Genomic DNA, 20301 nt, shown 5'->3' on the forward strand with positions numbered 1-20301 from the left:
AGACCCCGACTGAGACAATGACTGAGACCCCGACTGAGACAACACCTGAGACCCCGACTGAGACAACGACTGAGACCCCGACAACGACTGAGACAACAACTGAGACCCTGACTGAGACCCCGACTGAGACAACAACTGAGACCCCGAATGAGACAACAACTGAGACCCCGACAACGACTGAGACAACGACTGAGACCTCGACTGAGACCCCAACTGAGACAACACCTGAGACAACACCTGAGACCCCGACTGAGACAACAACTGAGACCCCGACTGAGACAACAACTGAGACCCCGACTGAGACAACAACTGAGACCCCGACTAAGACAACGACTGAGACAACTACTGAGACCCCGACAACGACTGAGACAACAACTGAGACCCCGACTGAGACAACAACTGAGACCCCGACTGAGACCCCGACTGAGACAACGACTGAGACAACGACTGAGACAACTACTGAGACCCCGACAACGACTGAGACAACAACTGAGACCCCGACTGAGACAACGACTGAGACCCCGACAACGACTGAGACAACAACTGAGACCCCGACAACGACTGAGACAACAACTGAGAACGCGACTGAGAGGCGGACTAAGACAACAACTGAGACCCCGACTGAGACAACAACTGAGACAACAACTGAGACCCAGACTGAGACAACAACTGAGACAACACCTGAGACAACACCTGAGACCCGGATAACACCTGAGACCCCGACTGAGACAACAACTGAGACAACGACTGAGACCCAGACTGAGACAACAACTGAGACAACACCTGAGACCCGGATAACACCTGAGACCCCGACTGAGACACCGACTGAGACCCTGACAACACATGAGACCCCGACTGAGACCCGACTGAGACCCCGACAACACCTGAGACACCAACTGAGACCCCACCGACATAGACAACACCTGAGACCCCGACATAGACAACACCTGAGACAACATCTGAGACCCCGACAACACCTGAGACCCCGACTGAGACAACAACTGAGACCTCGACTGAGACAACGACTGAGACCTCGACTGAGACCCCAACTGAGACAACACCTGAGACCACGACTGAAACAACACCTGAGACCCCGACTGAGACAACACCTGAGACCCAGACAACACTTGAGACCCCGACTGAGACCCCGACAATACCTGAGACAACGACTGAGACCCCGACAAAACCTGAGACAATGACTGAGACCCCTACAGAGACCCCGACAACGACTGAGACCCAGACTGAGACAACACCTGAGACCCAGACTGAGACCCCGACAACGACTGAGACCCCGACTGAGACAACGACTGAGACCCCGACTGAGACAACAGTTGAGACAACACCTGAGACAACACCTGAGACCCCGACTGAGACCCCGACTGAGACCCCGACTGAGACAACACCTGAGACCCCGACTGAGACCCCGACTGAGACCCCGACTGAGACCCCGACTGAGACAACAACTGAGACCCCGACTGAGACCCCGACAACGACTGAGACAACTACTGAGACCCTGACTGGGACAACACCTGAGACCCTGACTGAGACCCCGACTGAGACCCCGACTGAGACCCCGACAACTACTGAGACAACGAGTGAGACCCCGACTGAGACCCCGACAACTACTGCGACAACGACTGAGACCCCGACTGAGACAATGACTGAGACCCGACTGAGACCCCAACTGAGACCCCGACAACGACTGAGACCCCGACTGAGATAACGACTGAGACCCCGACTGAGACAACAGCTGAGACCCCGACTGAGACCCCGACTGAGACCCCGACAACGACTGAGACACCGACTGAGACCGCGACAACGACTGAGACCCCGACTGAGACCGCGACAACGACTGAGACCCCGACTGAGACAACAACTGAGACCCCAACTGAGACCCCAACTGAGACAACGACTGAGACCCCGACTGAGACTGCGACGACTGAGACCGCAAATTAGACTAAGACCGCGACAACGACTGAGACCCCGACAACGACTGAGACCCTGACTGAGTCCCCGAAAACGACTGAGACCCCAACTGACTCCCCGACTGAGACCCCGACTGAGACCCCAACTGAGACTAAGACTGCGACAACGACTGAGACCCCGACAACGACTGAGACCCTGACTGAGTCCCCGAAAACGACTGAGACCCCAACTGACTCCCCGACTGAGACACCGACTGAGACCCCGACAACACATGAGACCCCGACTGAGACCCTGACAACACCTGAGACACCAACTGAGACCCCACCGACTTAGACAACACCTGAGACCCCGACTGAGACAACACCTGAGACAACATCTGAGACCCCGACAACACCTGAGACCCCGACTTAGACAACACCCGAGACCCCTACTGAGACAACGACTGAGACCTCGACTGAGACAACGACTGAGACCTCGACTGAGACCCCAACTGAGACAACACCTGAGACCACGACTGAGACAACACCTGAGACCCCGAATGAGACAACATCTGAGACCCAGACAACACATGAGACCCCGACTGAGACCCTGACAACACCTGAGACAACGACTGAGACCCCGACAACACCTGAGACCCAGACTGAGACAACACCTGAGACCCAGACTGAGACCCCGACTGAGACCCCGACAACGACTGAGACCCCGACTGAGACCCCGACTGAGACCCCGACAACGACTGAGACAACACTTGAGACCCCAACTGAGACCCCGACTGAGACCCCGACTGAGACCCCGATAGAGACCCCGATAGAGACCCTGACTGAGACAACAACTGAGACCCCGACTGAGACAACGACTGAGACCTCGACTGAGACCCCAACTGAGACAACACCTGAGACCACGACTGAGACAACACCTGAGACCCCGACTGAGACAACACCTGAGACCCCGACTGAGACAACACCTGAGACCCCGACTGAGACAATGACTGAGACCCCGACTGAGACAACACCTGAGACCCCGACTGAGACAACGACTGAGACCCCGACAACGACTGAGACAACAACTGAGACCCTGACTGAGACCCCGACTGAGACAACAACTGAGACCCCGAATGAGACAACAACTGAGACCCCGACAACGACTGAGACAACGACTGAGACCTCGACTGAGACCCCAACTGAGACAACACCTGAGACAACACCTGAGACCCCGACTGAGACAACAACTGAGACCCCGACTGAGACAACAACTGAGACCCCGACTGAGACAACAACTGAGACCCCGACTGAGACAACGACTGAGACAACTACTGAGACCCCGACAACGACTGAGACAACAACTGAGACCCCGACTGAGACAACAACTGAGACCCCGACTGAGACCCCGACTGAGACAACGACTGAGACAACGACTGAGACAACTACTGAGACCCCGACAACGACTGAGACAACAACTGAGACCCCGACTGAGACAACGACTGAGACCCCGACAACGACTGAGACAACAACTGAGACCCCGACAACGACTGAGACAACAACTGAGAACGTGACTGAGAGGCGGACTAAGACAACAACTGAGACCCCGACTGAGACAACAACTGAGACAACAACTGAGACCCAGACTGAGACAACAACTGAGACAACACCTGAGACAACACCTGAGACCCGGATAACACCTGAGACCCCGACTGAGACAACAACTGAGACAACGACTGAGACCCAGACTGAGACAACACCTGAGACACCAACTGAGACCCCACCGCCATAGACAACACCTGAGACCCCGACATAGACAACACCTGAGACAACATCTGAGACCCCGACAACACCTGAGACCCCGACTGAGACAACGACTGAGACCTCGACTGAGACAACGACTGAGACCTCGACTGAGACAACGACTGAGACCTCGACTGAGACCCCAACTGAGACAACACCTGAGACCACGACTGAAACAACACCTGAGACCCCGACTGAGACAACACCTGAGACCCAGACAACACTTGAGACCCCGACTGAGACCCCGACAATACCTGAGACAATGACTGAGACCCCTACAGAGACCCCGACAACGACTGAGACCCAGACTGAGACAACACCTGAGACCCAGACTGAGACCCCGACAACGACTGAGACCCCGACTGAGACAACGACTGAGACCCCGACTGAGACAACAGTTGAGACAACACCTGAGACAACACCTGAGACCCCGACTGAGACCCCGACTGAGACCCCGACTGAGACAACACCTGAGACCCCGACTGAGACCCCGACTGAGACCCCGACTGAGACCCCGACTGAGACAACAACTGAGACCCCGACTGAGACCCCGACAACGACTGAGACAACTACTGAGACCCTGACTGAGACAACACCTGAGACCCTGACTGAGACCCCGACTGAGACCCAGACTGAGACCCCGACAACTACTGAGACAACGAGTGAGACCCCGACTGAGACCCCGACAACTACTGCGACAACGACTGAGACCCCGACTGAGACAATGACTGAGACCCCGACTGAGACCCCAACTGAGACCCCGACAACGACTGAGACCCCGACTGAGATAACGACTGAGACCCCGACTGAGACAACAGCTGAGACCCCGACTGAGACCCCGACTGAGACCCCGACAACGACTGAGACCCCGACTGAGACCGCGACAACGACTGAGACCCCGACTGAGACCGCGACAACGACTGAGACCCCGACTGAGACAACGACTGAGACCCCGACTGAGACTGCGACGACTGAGACCGCAAATTAGACTAAGACCGCGACAACGACTGAGACCCCGACAACGACTGAGACCCTGACTGAGTCCCCGAAAACGACTGAGACCCCAACTGACTCCCCGACTGAGACCCCGACTGAGACCCCAACTGAGACTAAGACTGCGACAACGACTGAGACCCCAACTGAGACTGAGACCTCGACTGAGACCCCAACTGAGACAACGACTGAGACCCCGACTGAGACCGCGACAACGACTGAGACCCCGACAACGACTGAGACCCTGACCCCAACTGAGACTAAGACTGCGACAACGACTGAGACCCCAACTGAGACTGAGACTGAGACTGAGACCCCAACTGAGACAACGACTGAGACCTCGACTGACTCACCGACTGAGACCCCGACTGAGACCCCAACTGAGACAACGACTGAGGCCCCGACTGAGACCGCGACAACGACTGAGACCCCGACAACGACTGAGACCCTGACCCCAACTGAGACTAAGACTGCGACAACGACTGAGACCCCAACTGAGACTGAGACCTCGACTGAGACCCCAACTGAGACAACGACTGAGACCCCGACTGAGACCGCGACAACGACTGAGACCGCAACAACGACTGAGACCCCGACTGAGACCCCGACTGAGACAACACCTGAGACCCCGACTGAGACCCCGACTGAGACCCCGACAACGACTGAGACAACAACTGAGACAACGACTGAGACCCTGACTGAGACAACGACTGAGACAACGACTGAGACCCCGACTGAGACCCCGACAACGACTGAGACCCCGACTGAGACCCCGACAACGACTGAGACCCCGACAACGACTGAGACCCCGACTGAGACCCCGACTGAGACCCCAACTGAGACAACGACTGAGACCCCGACTGAGACCGCGACAACGACTGAGACCCCGACAACGACTGAGACCCTGACTGAGACCCCAACTGAGACTAAGACTGCGACAACGACTGAGACCCCAACTGAGACTGAGACCTCGACTGAGACCCCAACTGAGACAACGACTGAGACCCCGACTGAGACCGCGACAACGACTGAGACCGCGACAACGACTGAGACCCCAACTGAGACAACGACTGAGACCCCGACTGAGACAACAGCTGAGCTAACACCTGAGACCCCGACTGACTCCCCGACTGAGACCCCGACTGAGACCCCAACTGACTCCGACAACGACTGAGACCCCGACTGAGACAACAGCTGAGCTAACACCTGAGACCCCGACTGAGACCCGACTGAGACAACATCTGAGCTAACACTTGAGACCCCGACTGAGACCCCGACTGACTCCATGACTGAGACCCCGACTGAGACCCCAACTGAGACAACGACTGAGACCCCGACTGAGACCGCGACAACGACTGAGACCCCGACTGAGACAACAACTGAGACCCCGACTGAGACCCCAACTGAGACCCCGACTGAGACCGCGACAACGACTGAGACCCCGACAACGACTGAGACCCTGACTGAGACCCCGAAAACGACTGAGACCCCAACTGAAACCCGACTGAGACCCCAACTGAGACAACGACAGACCCCGACTGAGACCCCGACAACGACTGAGACCCCAACTGAGACCCTGACTGAGACCCCGACAACGACAGACCCCGACTGAGACAACAACTGAGACCCCGACTGAGACCCCGACTGAGACCCCAACTGAGACAACGAGTGAGACCCCGACTGAGACCGCGACAACGACTGAGACCCCGACAACGACTGAGACCCTGACTGAGACCCCGAAAACGACTGAGACCCCAACTGAAACCCGACTGAGACCCCAACTGAGACAACGACAGACCCTGACTGAGACCCCGACAACGACTGAGACCCCAACTGAGACCCTGACTGAGACCCCGAAAACGACAGACCCCGACTGAGACAACAACTGAGACCCCGACTGAGACAACAACTGAGACCCCGACTGAGACCCCGACTGAGACCCCAACTGAGACAACGAGTGAGACCCCGACTGAGACCGCGACAACGACTGAGACCCCGACAACGACTGAGACCCTGACTGAGACCCCGAAAACGACTGAGACCCCAACTGAAACCCGACTGAGACCCCAACTGAGACAACGACAGACCCCGACAACGACTGAGACCCCAACTGAGACCCTGACTGAGACCCCGACAACAACAGACCCCGACTGAGACAACGACTGAGACCCCGACTGAGACAACAACTGAGACCCCGACTGAGACCCCGACTGAGACCCTAACTGAGACCCCGACTGAGACAACGACTGAGACCCCGACTGAGACCGCGACAACGACTGAGACCCCGACAACGACTGAGACCCTGACTGAGACCCCGAAAACGACTGAGACCCCAACTGAAACCCGACTGAGACCCCAACTGAGACAACGACAGACCCCGACTGAGACCCCGACAACGACTGAGACCCCAACTGAGACCCTGACTGAGACCCCGACAACGACAGACCCCGACTGAGACAACAACTGAGACCCCGACTGAGACAACAACTGAGACCCCGACTGAGACAACAACTGAGACCCCAAATGACTCCCCCCTCTCTGCTTATGTTGTTATGCTTGGAGCCGGACCTGGACATGAGCTACATAACACCAGCAGTAGATAGAAGGGACTCCAAACCCTGGTTGGTTGCTACGCAATTATAACATAACAAATAGAGAGGGAGGCAGGGAGGGAGGCAGAGAGGCAGGGAGGGAGGGAGGGAGGCAGGCAGGCAGGCAGGGAGGGATACACATCTGGATTGAATGAACTGGATATATCTGACCAGAAACACATAAAGAGTCACATATTTCACCCATATTTATCTGGTCATCCATCCTACTAATACAAGTTTTCCTGCCACGCCGCCAAGCCTAACTGGGTTCAGCGCAAGCCTCTGTGTGTCAGAAAGGGAGGAGTTTCAGGGAAAGAGAGGGAAAGAGGGAAAGAGGAGAAAAAGTGAGTCCTGTCTGGTGACGGGTGGAGAGGAGAGAGAATATACACTGGAAAGAAAAGCAGTCTCACAAAGCAGTTTCCCCAGGGAAGTCTAGGCGACAGGGAAGTCTAGGCGACAGGGAAGTCTAGGCGACAGGGAGGTCTAGGCGACAGGGGGGTCTAGGCCGACAGGGAAGTCTCGGTCGACAGGGAAGTCCGGGCGACAGGGAAGTCCAGGCGACAGGGAAGTCTAGGCGACAGGAATATACACTACTGTTCAAAAGTTTTGGGTCATTTAGAAATGTCTGTGTTTTTGAAAGAAAAGCAAAATTCTTTTGCCAATAAAATAACATAAAATTTATTAGAAACACAGTGTAGACATGGTTAATGTTGTACATGACTATTGTAGCAGGAAACGGCTGATTTCTTTATGGAATATCTACATAGGCGTATAGAGGCCCATTATCAGCAACCATCACTCCTGTGTTGCAATGGCACATTTTGTTAGCTAATCCAAGTTTATAATTTTAAAAGGCTAATTGATCATTAGAAAACCTTTTTGCAATTATGTTAGCACAGCTGAAAATGGTTGTACTGATTAAAGAAGCAATAAAACTGGCCTCCTTTAGACTAGTTGAGTATCTGAAGCATCATCATTTGTGGGTTCGATTACAGGCTCAAAATGGACAGAAACAAATACCTTTCTTCTGAAACTTGTGAGTCTATTCTTGTTCCGAGAAATTAAGGCTATTCCATGTCAGAAATTGCCAAGGAACTGAAGATCTCGTACAACGCTGTGTACTTCTCCCTTCACAGAACAGCGCAAACTGGTTCTAACCAGAATAGAAAGAGGAGTAGGAGGCCCCGGTGCACAACTGAGCAAGAGGACAAGTACATTAGTGTGTCTAGTTTGAGAAACAGACACCTCATAAGTCCTCAACTGGCAGCTTCATTAAAAAGTACCAGAACACCAGTCTCAACGTCAACAGTGAAGAGGTGACTCCAGGATGCTGGCCTTCTAGGCAGAGTTCCTCTGTCCCCTGTCTGTGTTCTTTTGCCCATCTTTATCTTTTCTGTTTATTGGCCAGTTTGAGATTTTGGCTTTTTCTTTGCATCTCTGCCTAGAAGGCCAGCATCCTGGAGTCACCTCTTCGCTGTTGACGTTGAGACTTGACAGAGGAACTCTGCCTAGAAGGCCAGCATCCTGGAGTCACCTCTTCACTGTTGACATTGAGAATGGACAGAGGAACTCTGCCTAGAAGGCCAGCATCCTGGAGTTGCCTCTTCACTGTTGACGTTGAGAATGGACAGAGGAACTCTGCCTAGAAGGCCAGCATCCTGGAGTCACCTCTTCACTGTTGACGTTGAGAATGGACAGAGGAACTGCCTAGAAAGCCACTATCCTGAGTCACCTCTTCACTGTTGACGTTGAGAATGGACAGAGGAACTCTGCCTAGAAGGCCAGCATCCTGGAGTCACCTCTTCACTGTTGACGTTGAGAATGGACAGAGGAACTCTGCCTAGAAGGCCAGCATCCTGGAGTTGCCTCTTCACTGTTGACGTTGAGAATGGACAGAGGAACTCTGCCTAGAAGGCCAGCATCCTGGAGTCACCTCTTCACTGTTGACGTTGAGACTGGACAGAGGAACTCTGCCTAGAAGGCCAGCATCCTGGAGTCACCTCTTCACTGTTGACGTTGAGAATGGACAGAGGAACTCTGCCTAGAAGGCCAGCATCCTGGAGTCACCTCTTCACTGTTGACGTTGAGACTGGACAGAGGAACTCTGTCTAGAAGGCCAGCATCCTGGAGTCACCTCTTCACTGTTGACGTTGAGACTGGACAGAGGAACTCTGCCTAGAAAGCCACTATCCTGGAGTCACCTCTTCACTGTTGACGTTGAGACTGGACAGAGGAACTCTGCCTAGAAGGCCAGCATCCTGGAGTCACCTCTTCACTGTTGACGTTGAGAATGGACAGAGGAACTCTGCCTAGAAGGCCAGCATCCTGGAGTCACCTCTTCACTGTTGACGTTGAGACTGGACAGAGGAACTCTGTCTAGAAGGCCAGCATCCCAGAGTCACCTCTTCACTGTTGACGTTGAGACTGGACAGAGGAACTCTGCCTAGAAGGCCAGCATCCTGGAGTCACCTCTTCACTGTTGACGTTGAGACTGGACAGAGGAACTCTGTCTAGAAGGCCAGCATCCTGGAGTCACCTCTTCACTGTTGACGTTGAGACTGGACAGAGGAACTCTGCCTAGAAGGCCAGCATCCAGGAGTCTCCTCTTCACTGTTGACGTTGAGAATGGACAGAGGAACTCTGCCTAGAAGGCCAGCATCCAGGAGTCTCCACTTCGCTGTTGACGTTGAGAATGGACAGAGGAACTCTACCTAGAAGGCCAGCATCCTGGAGTCACCTCTTCACTGTTGACGTTGAGAATGGACAGAGGAACTCTGCCTAGAAGGCCAGCATCCTGGAGTCACCTCTTCACTGTTGACGTTGAGAATGGACAGAGGAACTCTGCCTAGAAGGCCAGCATCCTGGAGTTGCCTCTTCACTGTTGACGTTGAGAATGGACAGAGGAACTCTGCCTAGAAGGCCAGCATCCTGGAGTCGCCTCTTCACTGTTGACGTTGAGACTGGACAGAGGAACTCTGCCTAGAAGGCCAGCATCCTGGAGTCACCTCTTCACTGTTGACGTTGAGAATGGACAGAGGAACTCTGCCTAGAAGGCCAGCATCCTGGAGTCACCTCTTCACTGTTGACGTTGAGAATGGACAGAGGAACTCTGCCTAGAAGGCCAGCATCCTGGAGTCACCTCTTCACTGTTGACGTTGAGAATGGACAGAGGAACTCTGCCTAGAAGGCCAGCATCCTGGAGTCACCTCTTCACTGTTGACGTTGAGACTGGACAGAGGAACTCTGTCTAGAAGGCCAGCATCCTGGAGTCACCTCTTCACTGTTGACGTTGAGACTGGACAGAGGAACTCTGCCTAGAAGGCCAGCATCCTGGAGTCGCCTCTTCACTGTTGACGTTGAGACTGGTGTTTTTAATGAAGCTGCCCTCATGGAGTAGTACACAGCAGTGTACGAGATCTTCAGTTTCTTGGCAATTTCTCGCATGGAATAGCCTTCATTTCTCAGAACAAGAATAGACTGATGAGTTTCAGAAGAAAGGTCTTTGTTTCTGGCCATTTTGAGCCTTTAATCGAACCCACAAACAATGCCGCTCCAGATACTCTACTGGTCTAAAGAAAGACAGTTTTATTGCTTCTTTAATCAGAACAACAGTTTTCAGATGTGCTAACATAATAGCAAAAGGGTTTTCTAATGATCAGTTGGCCTTTTAAAATTATAAACTTGGAGTAGCTAACACAACGTGCCATTGGAACACAGGAGTGATGGTTGCTGATAATGGACCTCCGTACGTCTATGTAGATATTCCATGAATAATCAGCTGTTTCCAGCTCCAATAGTCATTTACAACATTAACAATCTCTACACTGTATTTCTGATCAATTTCATGTTATTTTAATGGACCTTTTTTTTTTTTTTTTTTGCTTTTCTTTAAAAAATATCTAAGTAACAATTTTTGAAGTGACCCCAAACGTTTGAACGGTATGTATGTCTCAATTTTTGACGAGCTGATTTCACTGTAACATATTGACAAGTATCTGGACATTTAATTTTCCTTCTGCATCTTTCGGTATTAAAAGGAGTTAAAAAGAGATTTTAGAAACACAGTTTTTCCTGCGAGTAGCCACGCCTGCGAGTAGCCACGCCTGCATGGTCTTGGAATCATATAGAGGCTTCTTCTTCTTCTTCCAGCCTGTGTTTCCTAGCTTGAGAATTCAAGGTTCACATGTATCCCTTTGGTGGCCGAGTTGACCTATTTTAAGAAATGCCATTGGTTCGTGGAGGAAAATGTTTAAGATCTTTGATAGGCTGATGAGGAATTTGTTACAGGAAATAAATCACTGCCACCTGGTGAGGCGAGCATAGGGCTAACGTGTGCCAGGTTATCTGATGGGACACAATGTAGCTTACTACCGTGTGACAGTACTTAACAATTTTAATTGGCTGATGCTTAAACTTAACCTTGAAACATGTTCGCAAGTCTGGCCCCGTTAATTGTCAGAGAATGAAAGAGAGGCGAGTGGGAGTGTGAAGCCAAAGTAATTACACCAATAATTGTGAATAACTAGGCCCCACCAGATGGCTGTGAGCTTATCCCTTGTGTGTCCAAGGCCATTACAGCAACTGTGTGAATTGTTATCCATTATACATACGAATACCACATTCATAATACATAATGCATACCATAATGCATAATACAACTCTCTCTCTCTCTCATGCATCTCTGATTTTACACCATAAAACCTTAAGATGTTATTATTGGTCTCATGGTAGTCGAACATTGACGATCGCTTTGCTCTACAGCCTTGAGCTTTGGCTACCTGTGTATATGGGTGTGTGCCCATCAGATTTAGTGTCTGTGTGTGTGTGTGTGTGTGTGTATATGGGTGCGTGCCCATCAGATTTAGTGTGTGTGTATGTGTGTGTGCGTGCGCGAGTGTGTGTGTGTGTGTGTGTGTATATGGGTGCGTGCCCATCAGATTTAGTGTGTGTGTATGTGTGTGTGCGTGCGCGAGTGTGTGTGTGCTTGTCCTTTATTGTGTACGTGTGTGTAAAAAAAGCAGGCTCTACTCTTTAGAACATGGCGATAGGGTTTGGCGATGGGGCTTGGCGATGGGGCATGGCGATAGGGCGTGGCGATGGGGCATGGCGATAGGGCTTGGCGATGGGGCATGGCGATGGGGCATGGCGATAGGGCTTGGCGATGGGGCTTGGCGATAGGGCTTGGCGATAGGGCTTGGCGATGGGGCATGGCGATAGGGCTTGGCGATGGGGCTTGGCGATGGGGCTTGGCGATAGGGCTTGGCGATAGGGCTTGGCGATGGGGCTTGGCGATGGGGCTTGGCGATGGGGCTTGGCGATGGGGCATGGCGATAGGGCTTGGCGATAGGGCTTGGCGATGGGGCTTGGCGATAGGGCTTGGCGATAGGGCTTGGCGATAGGGCTTGGCGATAGGGCTTGGCGATGGGGCTTGGCGATGGGGCTTGGCGATGGGGCTTGGCGATGGGGCTTGGCGATGGGGCTTGGCGATAGGGCTTGGCGATAGGGCTTGGCGATAGGGCTTGGCAATAGGGCTTGGCGATAGGGCTTGGTGATGGGGCTTGGCAATGGGGCTTGGCGATAGGGCTTGGCGTTAGCATTCTTTAACCCAGCTGTCAGGGTCCATATTCCCAATATGCAAAAGTACTCATGGTTTGGTGTATTGTACCAGGGACTTTTTAACATGTGTTTGACAGGGCAGAAAAGATCCCGTGAATATATGACTACACCCGAAGACTGGAAGACAGATTGTTATCATGGGAATAAGTGCTGAAACATTTAGCATGTTTCACAATCAATCACAGACCAGCGTCTGTGGGGAGTCTGGGGCCCTCGTGAAAAGACATGGACAGATAACTAACTACAATCTAGCCACGGTCTCTAAGCTAGTCATAGTACAGGAATGTTTTTCACATGTGACATTGTCAATATGCTGTAGAATTACAGTACCAGTCAAAAGCTGTCAACAAGGCGACTTTGAAGAGTCTCAAATATAAAATACATTTTTGATTTGTTTAACTTCTTGGTGACGGGGGGGGGGGGCAGTATTTTCCGGTCCGGATGAAAAGCGTGCCCAAATTCAACTGCCTGCTACTCATCCCCAGAAGATAAAATATGTATAGTATTAGTCGATTTGGATAGAAAACACTCTGACGTAACTAAAACTGTTTGAATAATGTCTGTGAGTATAACAGAACTTATTAGCAGGCGAAACCCAGAGGACAAACCATTCTGACTTGTTTTTTCACTCTCTTTTCAATGGGCTTTCATTGGGAATCCAGATTTCTAAGGGACCTTCTTGCAGTTCCTATCTCTTCCACTGGATGTCACCAGTCTTTAGAAACTGGTTGAGGTTTTTCCTTTGTGTAATGAAGAAGCACGGCCATCTTGAACGAGGGTCACTTGAAGTGTACTGTTAGACACTACAGTGGTAGGTGTACTGTTAGACACTACAGTGGTAGGTGTACTGTTAGACACTACAGTGGTAGGTGTACTGTTAGACAGTACAGTGGTAGGTGTACTGTTAGACACTACAGTGGTAGGTGTACTGTTAGACACTACAGTGGTAGGTGTACTGTTAGACAGTACAGCGGTAGGTGTACTGTTAGACACTACAGTGGTAGGTGTACTGTTAGACAGTACAGCGGTAGGTGTACTGTTAGACACTACAGTGGTAGGTGTACTGTTAGACACTACAGTGGTAGGTGTACTGTTAGACACTACAGTGGTGGTGTACTGGTGTGGTAGGTGTACTGTTAGACAGTACAGCGGTAGGTGTACTGTTAGACACTACAGTGGTAGGTGTACTGTTAGACAGTACAGCGGTAGGTGTACTGTTAGACACTACAGTGGTAGGTGTACTGTTAGACAGTACAGCGGTAGGTGTACTGTTAGACACTACAGTGGTAGGTGTACTGTTAGACACTACAGTGGTAGGTGTACTGTTAGACACTACAGTGGTAGGCCTGATTACCAACAACGACGAGACAGCCTACAGGGAGGAGGTGACGGCCCTCGGAGGGTGGTGTCAGGAAAATAACCTCACACTCAACGTCAACAAAACAAAGGAGGTGATTGTAGACTTCAGGAAACAGCAGAGGGAACACCCCCCTATCCACATCAAAGGGACAGTAGTGGTGAGGGTAGTAAGTTAAGTTCTTCGGCGTACACATCCCGGACAAACTGAATTGGTCCACCCACACAGACAGCGTTGTGAAGAAGGCGAAGCAGAGACAGCGGAGACATCCTGGAGAGAGACTTGCACACATCTTCACCACACACACCTCCTCCCCTTTTTCTTGTCTCAACACTTTTAAATTGTATTACAGATAAATTATTTTTCACACAAACAGCATTTTAGATGCTTTTCTCTGACAGCGTGACTTAATAATCAACTAGGCCGATAACTGTGGGCTTCCCAAATAGGCATAGGCCTAAAAGCTTGTGATTTTAAACAATCACATTTTTTTGATTTTTTTTAAGAAGCTAATGATCCTTGATTCCTCTGTGGCTAAGTCATGCTTTCTGGTGAAGGATTTGGAATGAGATGATATATGTCTGTATAGACGGGAGTTATAATTTCCATTTACTTCCCGAATGGACCCACCACTATGTCATCTGTCTCCTGTTCTATTAGACCACCACTATGTCATCTGTCTCCTGTTCTATTAGACCCACCACTATGTCATCTCTCTCCTGTTCTATTAGACCCACCACTATGTCATCTCTCTCCTGTTCTATTGGACCCACCACTATGTCATCTCTCTCCTGTTCTATTAGACCCACCACTATGTCATCTCTCTCCTGTTCTATTAGACCCACCACTATGTCATCTCTCTCCTGTTCTATTAGACCCACCACTATGTCATCTCTCTCCTGTTCTATTGGATCCACCACTATGTCATCTCTCTCCTGTTCTATTAGACCCACCACTATGCCACTTCTGTTCTTCTGTCTCCTGTTCTATTGGATCCACCACTATGTCATCTCTCTCCTGTTCTATTGGATCCACCACTATGTCATCTCTCTCCTGTTCTATTGGATCCACCACTATGTCATCTCTCTCCTGTTCTATTGGATCCACCACTATGTCATCTCTCTCCTGTTCTATTAGATCCACCACTATGTCATCTCTCTCCTGTTCTATTGGATCCACCACTATGTCATCTCTCTCCTGTTCTATTAGACCCACCACTATGTCATCTCTCTCCTGTTCTATTGGATCCACCACTATGTCATCTCTCTCCTGTTCTACTGGATCCACCACTATGTCATCTCTCTCCTGTTCTATTGGATCCACCACTATGTCATCTCTCTCCTGTTCTATTGGATCCACCACTATGTCATCTCTCTCCTGTTCTATTAGATCCACCACTATGTCATCTCTCTCCTGTTCTATTGGATCCACCACTATGTCATCTCTCTCCTGTTCTATTAGATCCACCACTATGTCATCTCTCTCCTGTTCTATTGGATCCACCACTATGTCATCTCTCTCCTGTTCTATTAGACCCACCACTATGTCATCTCTCTCCTGTTCTATTAGACCCACCACTATGTCATCTCTCTCCTATTCTATTAGACCCACCACTATGTCATCTCTTTCCTGTTCTGTTGGATCCACCACTATGTCATCTCTCTCCTGTTCTATTAGACCCACCACTATGTCATCTCTCTCCTGTTCTATTAGACCCACCACTATGTCATCTCTCTCCTGTTCTATTAGACCCACCACTATGTCATCTCTCTCCTGTTCTATTGGATCCACCACTATGTCATCTCTCTCCTGTTCTATTAGACCCACCACTATGTCATCTCTCTCCTGTTCTATTAGACCCACCACTATGTCATCTCTCTCCTGTTCTATTAGACCCACCACTATGTCATCTCTCTCCTGTTCTATTAGACCCACCACTATGTCATCTCTCTCCTGTTCTATTAGACCCACCACTATGTCATCTCTCTCCTGTTCTATTAGACCCACCACTATGTCATCTCTCTCCTGTTCTATTAGACCCACCACTATGTCATCTCTCTCCTGTTCTATAGGACCCACCACTATGTCATCTCTCTCCTGTTCTATTAGACCCACCACTATGTCATCTCTCTCCTGTTCTATAGGACCCACCACTATGTCATCTCTCTCCTGTTCTATTAGACCCACCACTATGTCATCTCTCTCCTGTTCTATTAGACCCACCACTATGTCATCTCTCTCCTGTTCTATTGGATCCACCACTATGTCATCTCTCTCCTGTTCTATTAGACCCACCACTATGTCATCTCTCTCCTGTTCTATTAGACCCACCACTATGTCATCTCTCTCCTGTTCTATTAGACCCACCACTATGTCATCTCTCTCCTGTTCTATTGGATCCACCACTATGTCATCTCTCTCCTGTTCTATTAGACCCACCACTATGTCATCTCTCTCCTGTTCTATTAGACCCACCACTATGTCATCTCTCTCCTGTTCTATTGGATCCACCACTATGTCATCTCTCTCCTGTTCTATTAGACCCACCACTATGTCATCTCTCTCCTGTTCTATTAGACCCACCACTATGTCATCTCTCTCCTGTTCTATTGGATCCACCACTATGTCATCTCTCTCCTGTTCTATTAGACCCACCACTATGCCACTTCTGTTCTTCTGTCTCCTGTTCTATTGGATCCACCACTATGTCATCTCTCTCCTATTCTATTGGTTTTCATATCAACGGTCTTTCGTTGTCCTGAAGCCAAAGTGACAATCCCAGTAACATTAAAAACCTATCCTAGTTATTGCATCTTTAGTTTCCTCCTCTTTCTAAGCATCGAACAGAGATGTTCATCTCTGCCACATACTGTATATCAAACTGCTATCAGGTGTGCTGTTTAGAATGGTGTTTCCCCCAGGTGTGCTGTGTAGAATTGTGTTTCCCCCAGGTGTGCTGTTTAGAATGGTGTTTTCCCCAGGTGTGCTGTGTAGAATGGTGTTTTCCCCCAGGTGTGCTGTTTAGAATGGTGTTTTCCCCTGTTTAGAATGGTGTTTTCCCCAGGTGTGCTGTTTAGAATGGTGTTTCCTGTTTAGAATGGTGTTTTCCCCCAGGTGTGCTGTTTAGAATGGTGTGTAGAATGGTGTTTTTCCCCAGGTGTGCTGTTTAGAATGGTGTTTTCCCCAGGTGTGCTGTTTAGAATGGTGTTTCCCCAGGTGTGCTGTTTAGAATGGTGTTTTCCCCAGGTGTGCTGTGTAGAATGGTGTTTTCCCCAGGTGTGCTGTTTAGAATGGTGTTTTCCCCAGGTGTGCTGTTTAGAATGGTGTTTTCCCCAGGTGTGCTGTTTAGAATGGTGTTTTCCCCAGGTGTGCTGTTTAGAATGGTGTTTTCCCCAGGTGTGCTGTTTAGAATGGTGTTTTCCCCAGGTGTGCTGTTTAGAATGGTGTTTCCCCAGGTGTGCTGTTTAGAATGGTGTTTTTCCCCAGGTGTGCTGTGTAGAATGGTGTTTTCCCCAGGTGTGCTGTTTAGAATGGTGTTTTCCCCAGGTGTGCTGTTTAGAATGGTGTTTTCCCCAGGTGGTGCTGTTTGGAATGGTGTTTCCCCAGGTGTGCTGTTTAGAATGGTGTTTTTCCCCAGGTGTTTAGAATGGTGTTTCCCAGGTGTGCTGTTTAGAATGGTGTTTTCCCCAGGTGTGCTGTTTAGAATGGTGTTTTCCCCAGGTGTGCTGTTTAGAATGGTGTTTTCCCCAGGTGTGCTGTTTAGAATGGTGTTTTCCCCAGGTGTGCTGTTTAGAATGGTGTTTTTCCCCAGGTGTGCTGTTTAGAATGGTGTTTTCCCCAGGTGTGCTGTTTAGAATGGTGTTTTTCCCCAGGTGTGCTGTGTAGAATGGTGTTTTCCTGCTAATTGCATTTTGGCAAATATTTGAATATGATGTTTTATTGGCTGGTTCATTAACACTTGTTCTATGATGATGCACCACCATAATGTAAATGTGATTTGTGTCATTCTGTGTAACGTGGTGGACATATGGGACCGGTACATTTCTTAAATGGACGTTAAATGAAAATCAGTCACATTGTCTGGAAACCCTGAAACACACACACACACACACACACACACACACACACACACACACACACACACACACACACACACACACACACACACACACACACACACACCTCGGGGCCTCAGTAATGATTGATTTGGGTTCTCACCTTCACCATGTTCCTGGTATGGTCCGTCTTCACCGGAACCTTCATCTGAAACACCCGGCCAACCACAGCAGACGAGTCAGGGAATCCTGACACTCCCCTTGCTCCTACTGCAGAATGCTGAACTGCATCCGCCACCGGATTCAAAGCCTCCACCGCCTGGAAGTCTGACAGTATGGAGGAGTGCATGGAGGCCTCCAGCTCCCCGGGTCCGTCCACCATCATGTCCCCCAGCACCTCCACCTGTCCCTGGGATTGATCCAGTGGCCAGGCCCCTTGAGCCAGAGATACCATGAGAGCCAGTAGCAGCAACACACTAGACCTGCAACCCACAGCTAAGCTCCCCAGACCAGGCATCCACGCTCTAGCCTCCTCCGCCGCTCGACACTCTCCTCTCTGTTTATTGGGCATTCTTTGTCTTTTGTTAACTATCTCTCACACAAAGGAGGATGTCCCCTGGAGAGGACAGCATGCAACCCAACCACACACCGACAGACACAAAGCTGATCCTACCCAACCTCCGCTTTTCTTTTCAATAGGAGCTAAAGGAGCTCCTTCTCTCTCTCTCTCTCTCTCTCTCTCTCTCTCTCTCTCTCTCTCTCTCTCTCTCTCTCTCTCTCTCTCTCTCTCTCTCTCTCTCTCTCTCTCTCTCTCTCTCTCTCTCTCTCTCTCTCTCTCTCTCTCTCTCTCTCTCTCTCTCTCTCTCTCTCTCTCTCTCTCTCTCTCTCTCTCAGAGTCCCCTCTCCTTTGATTTCTCTCTCTCCTTTTCTCCTCTCCTCTCCTCTTGTTTCCCTTGTTCCTTTGTCAGAGGCTCTTCAGTGGTTCGTAGATCCCATTGTTAACCGAGCATTTGAGACCTGTAGAAAGAGTAGAAACAGGGATTCATTAAGACATTCTTTAAATACCAGGAGGAGTTTTAAAACTGCTAGACAGGCTCAATATTTAACCTCAACTTTAAACACCTCGGGAGTTCATTCTCTCTCTATCACCTTAAGAGTTAATTATCTGTAGTCTACACAAATCCCATTGTCAATTACATTCCAGGCAACAATGTGCATGCTTCCTATCGTTATGTAGCTATAGCAACATAATCCAATGTGTGTAGCTATAGCAACATAATCCCAGGTGTGTAGCTATAGCAACATAATCTCCGGAGTGTAGCTATAGCAACATAATCCCAGGTGTGTAGCTATAGCAACATAATCCCAGGCGTGTAGCTATAGCAACATAAACCCAGGTGTGTAGCTATAGCAACATAAACCCAGGTGTGTAGCTATGGCAACATAATCAGACTAACATTCAAACTGAAAGAAACAACTTTCAACTCAAGGAGGATAGGAGGGGGGGTGCATGTTAACGGAAGATATAAACAGAGCTTCTGTCTCCCTCTGTCTCTCATTCGCTGTCTGTCTCTTCCTCTCTCCCACGCTCTCCATCTCCCCCTTCTGTGTCTCTGTCTCTCCATCGTTTCCCCCTCTTTGCCTCTGTGTCTCTCTCTCTCTGTCTCTCTCTCTCTCTCTCTCTCTCTTCTTTGCCTCTGTGTCTCTGTCTCTCCATCTCCCCCCTCTTTGCCTCTCTGTCTCTCCATCTTCCCCCTTTCTTTGCCTCTGTGTCTCTGTCTCTCCATCTCCCCCCTCTCCTCTGTGTCTCTGTCTCTCCATCGTTCCCCCTCTTTGCCTCTGTGTCTCTGTCTCTCCATCTTCCCCCTTTCTGTGTCTCTCCATCTTCCCCCTTTCTGTCTCTCTCTATTGTTCCCATTGTTCCCCCTTGCCTCTGTGTCTCGCTCTGTGAATTCCCCAAGTCATTACAGCCAGAACAGCCT

General features: G+C 50.2%; 1 protein-coding gene and 1 long non-coding RNA gene across 5 annotated transcripts in view; both read right to left on the reverse strand.

Annotated features, from left to right (window-relative positions):
- The window catches only part of LOC118377521 (dystroglycan 1-like), a 107931-nt gene that overhangs the window by 28111 nt on the left and 59519 nt on the right, over positions 1-20301 (reverse strand). For both annotated transcript variants that reach the window (XM_052526199.1, XM_052526200.1), the window contains exon 2: positions 18483-19336. In XM_052526199.1, the coding sequence (XP_052382159.1) occupies positions 18483-18890 (408 nt within the window). In that variant the 5' untranslated portion in view covers positions 18891-19336. The remainder of the gene's footprint in view (positions 1-18482; positions 19337-20301) is intronic.
- On the reverse strand, positions 9159-10770 carry LOC127932031 (uncharacterized). Of its 3 annotated transcripts, XR_008143672.1 has the most exons (4): positions 10565-10770; positions 10003-10497; positions 9560-9868; positions 9162-9358 (listed from the first exon to the last, which is right to left on the reverse strand). It is a non-coding gene; the product is annotated as an uncharacterized LOC127932031 (long non-coding RNA). The 3 variants fall into 3 exon arrangements; XR_008143671.1 differs by having other exon boundaries at positions 9159-9358; positions 10003-10770; XR_008143673.1 differs by having other exon boundaries at positions 9159-9291; positions 9493-9868; positions 10003-10770.

This window comes from Oncorhynchus keta, chromosome 10 (assembly GCF_023373465.1).
Source record: "Oncorhynchus keta strain PuntledgeMale-10-30-2019 chromosome 10, Oket_V2, whole genome shotgun sequence".
Classification (NCBI taxonomy): Eukaryota; Metazoa; Chordata; class Actinopteri; order Salmoniformes; family Salmonidae; genus Oncorhynchus; species Oncorhynchus keta.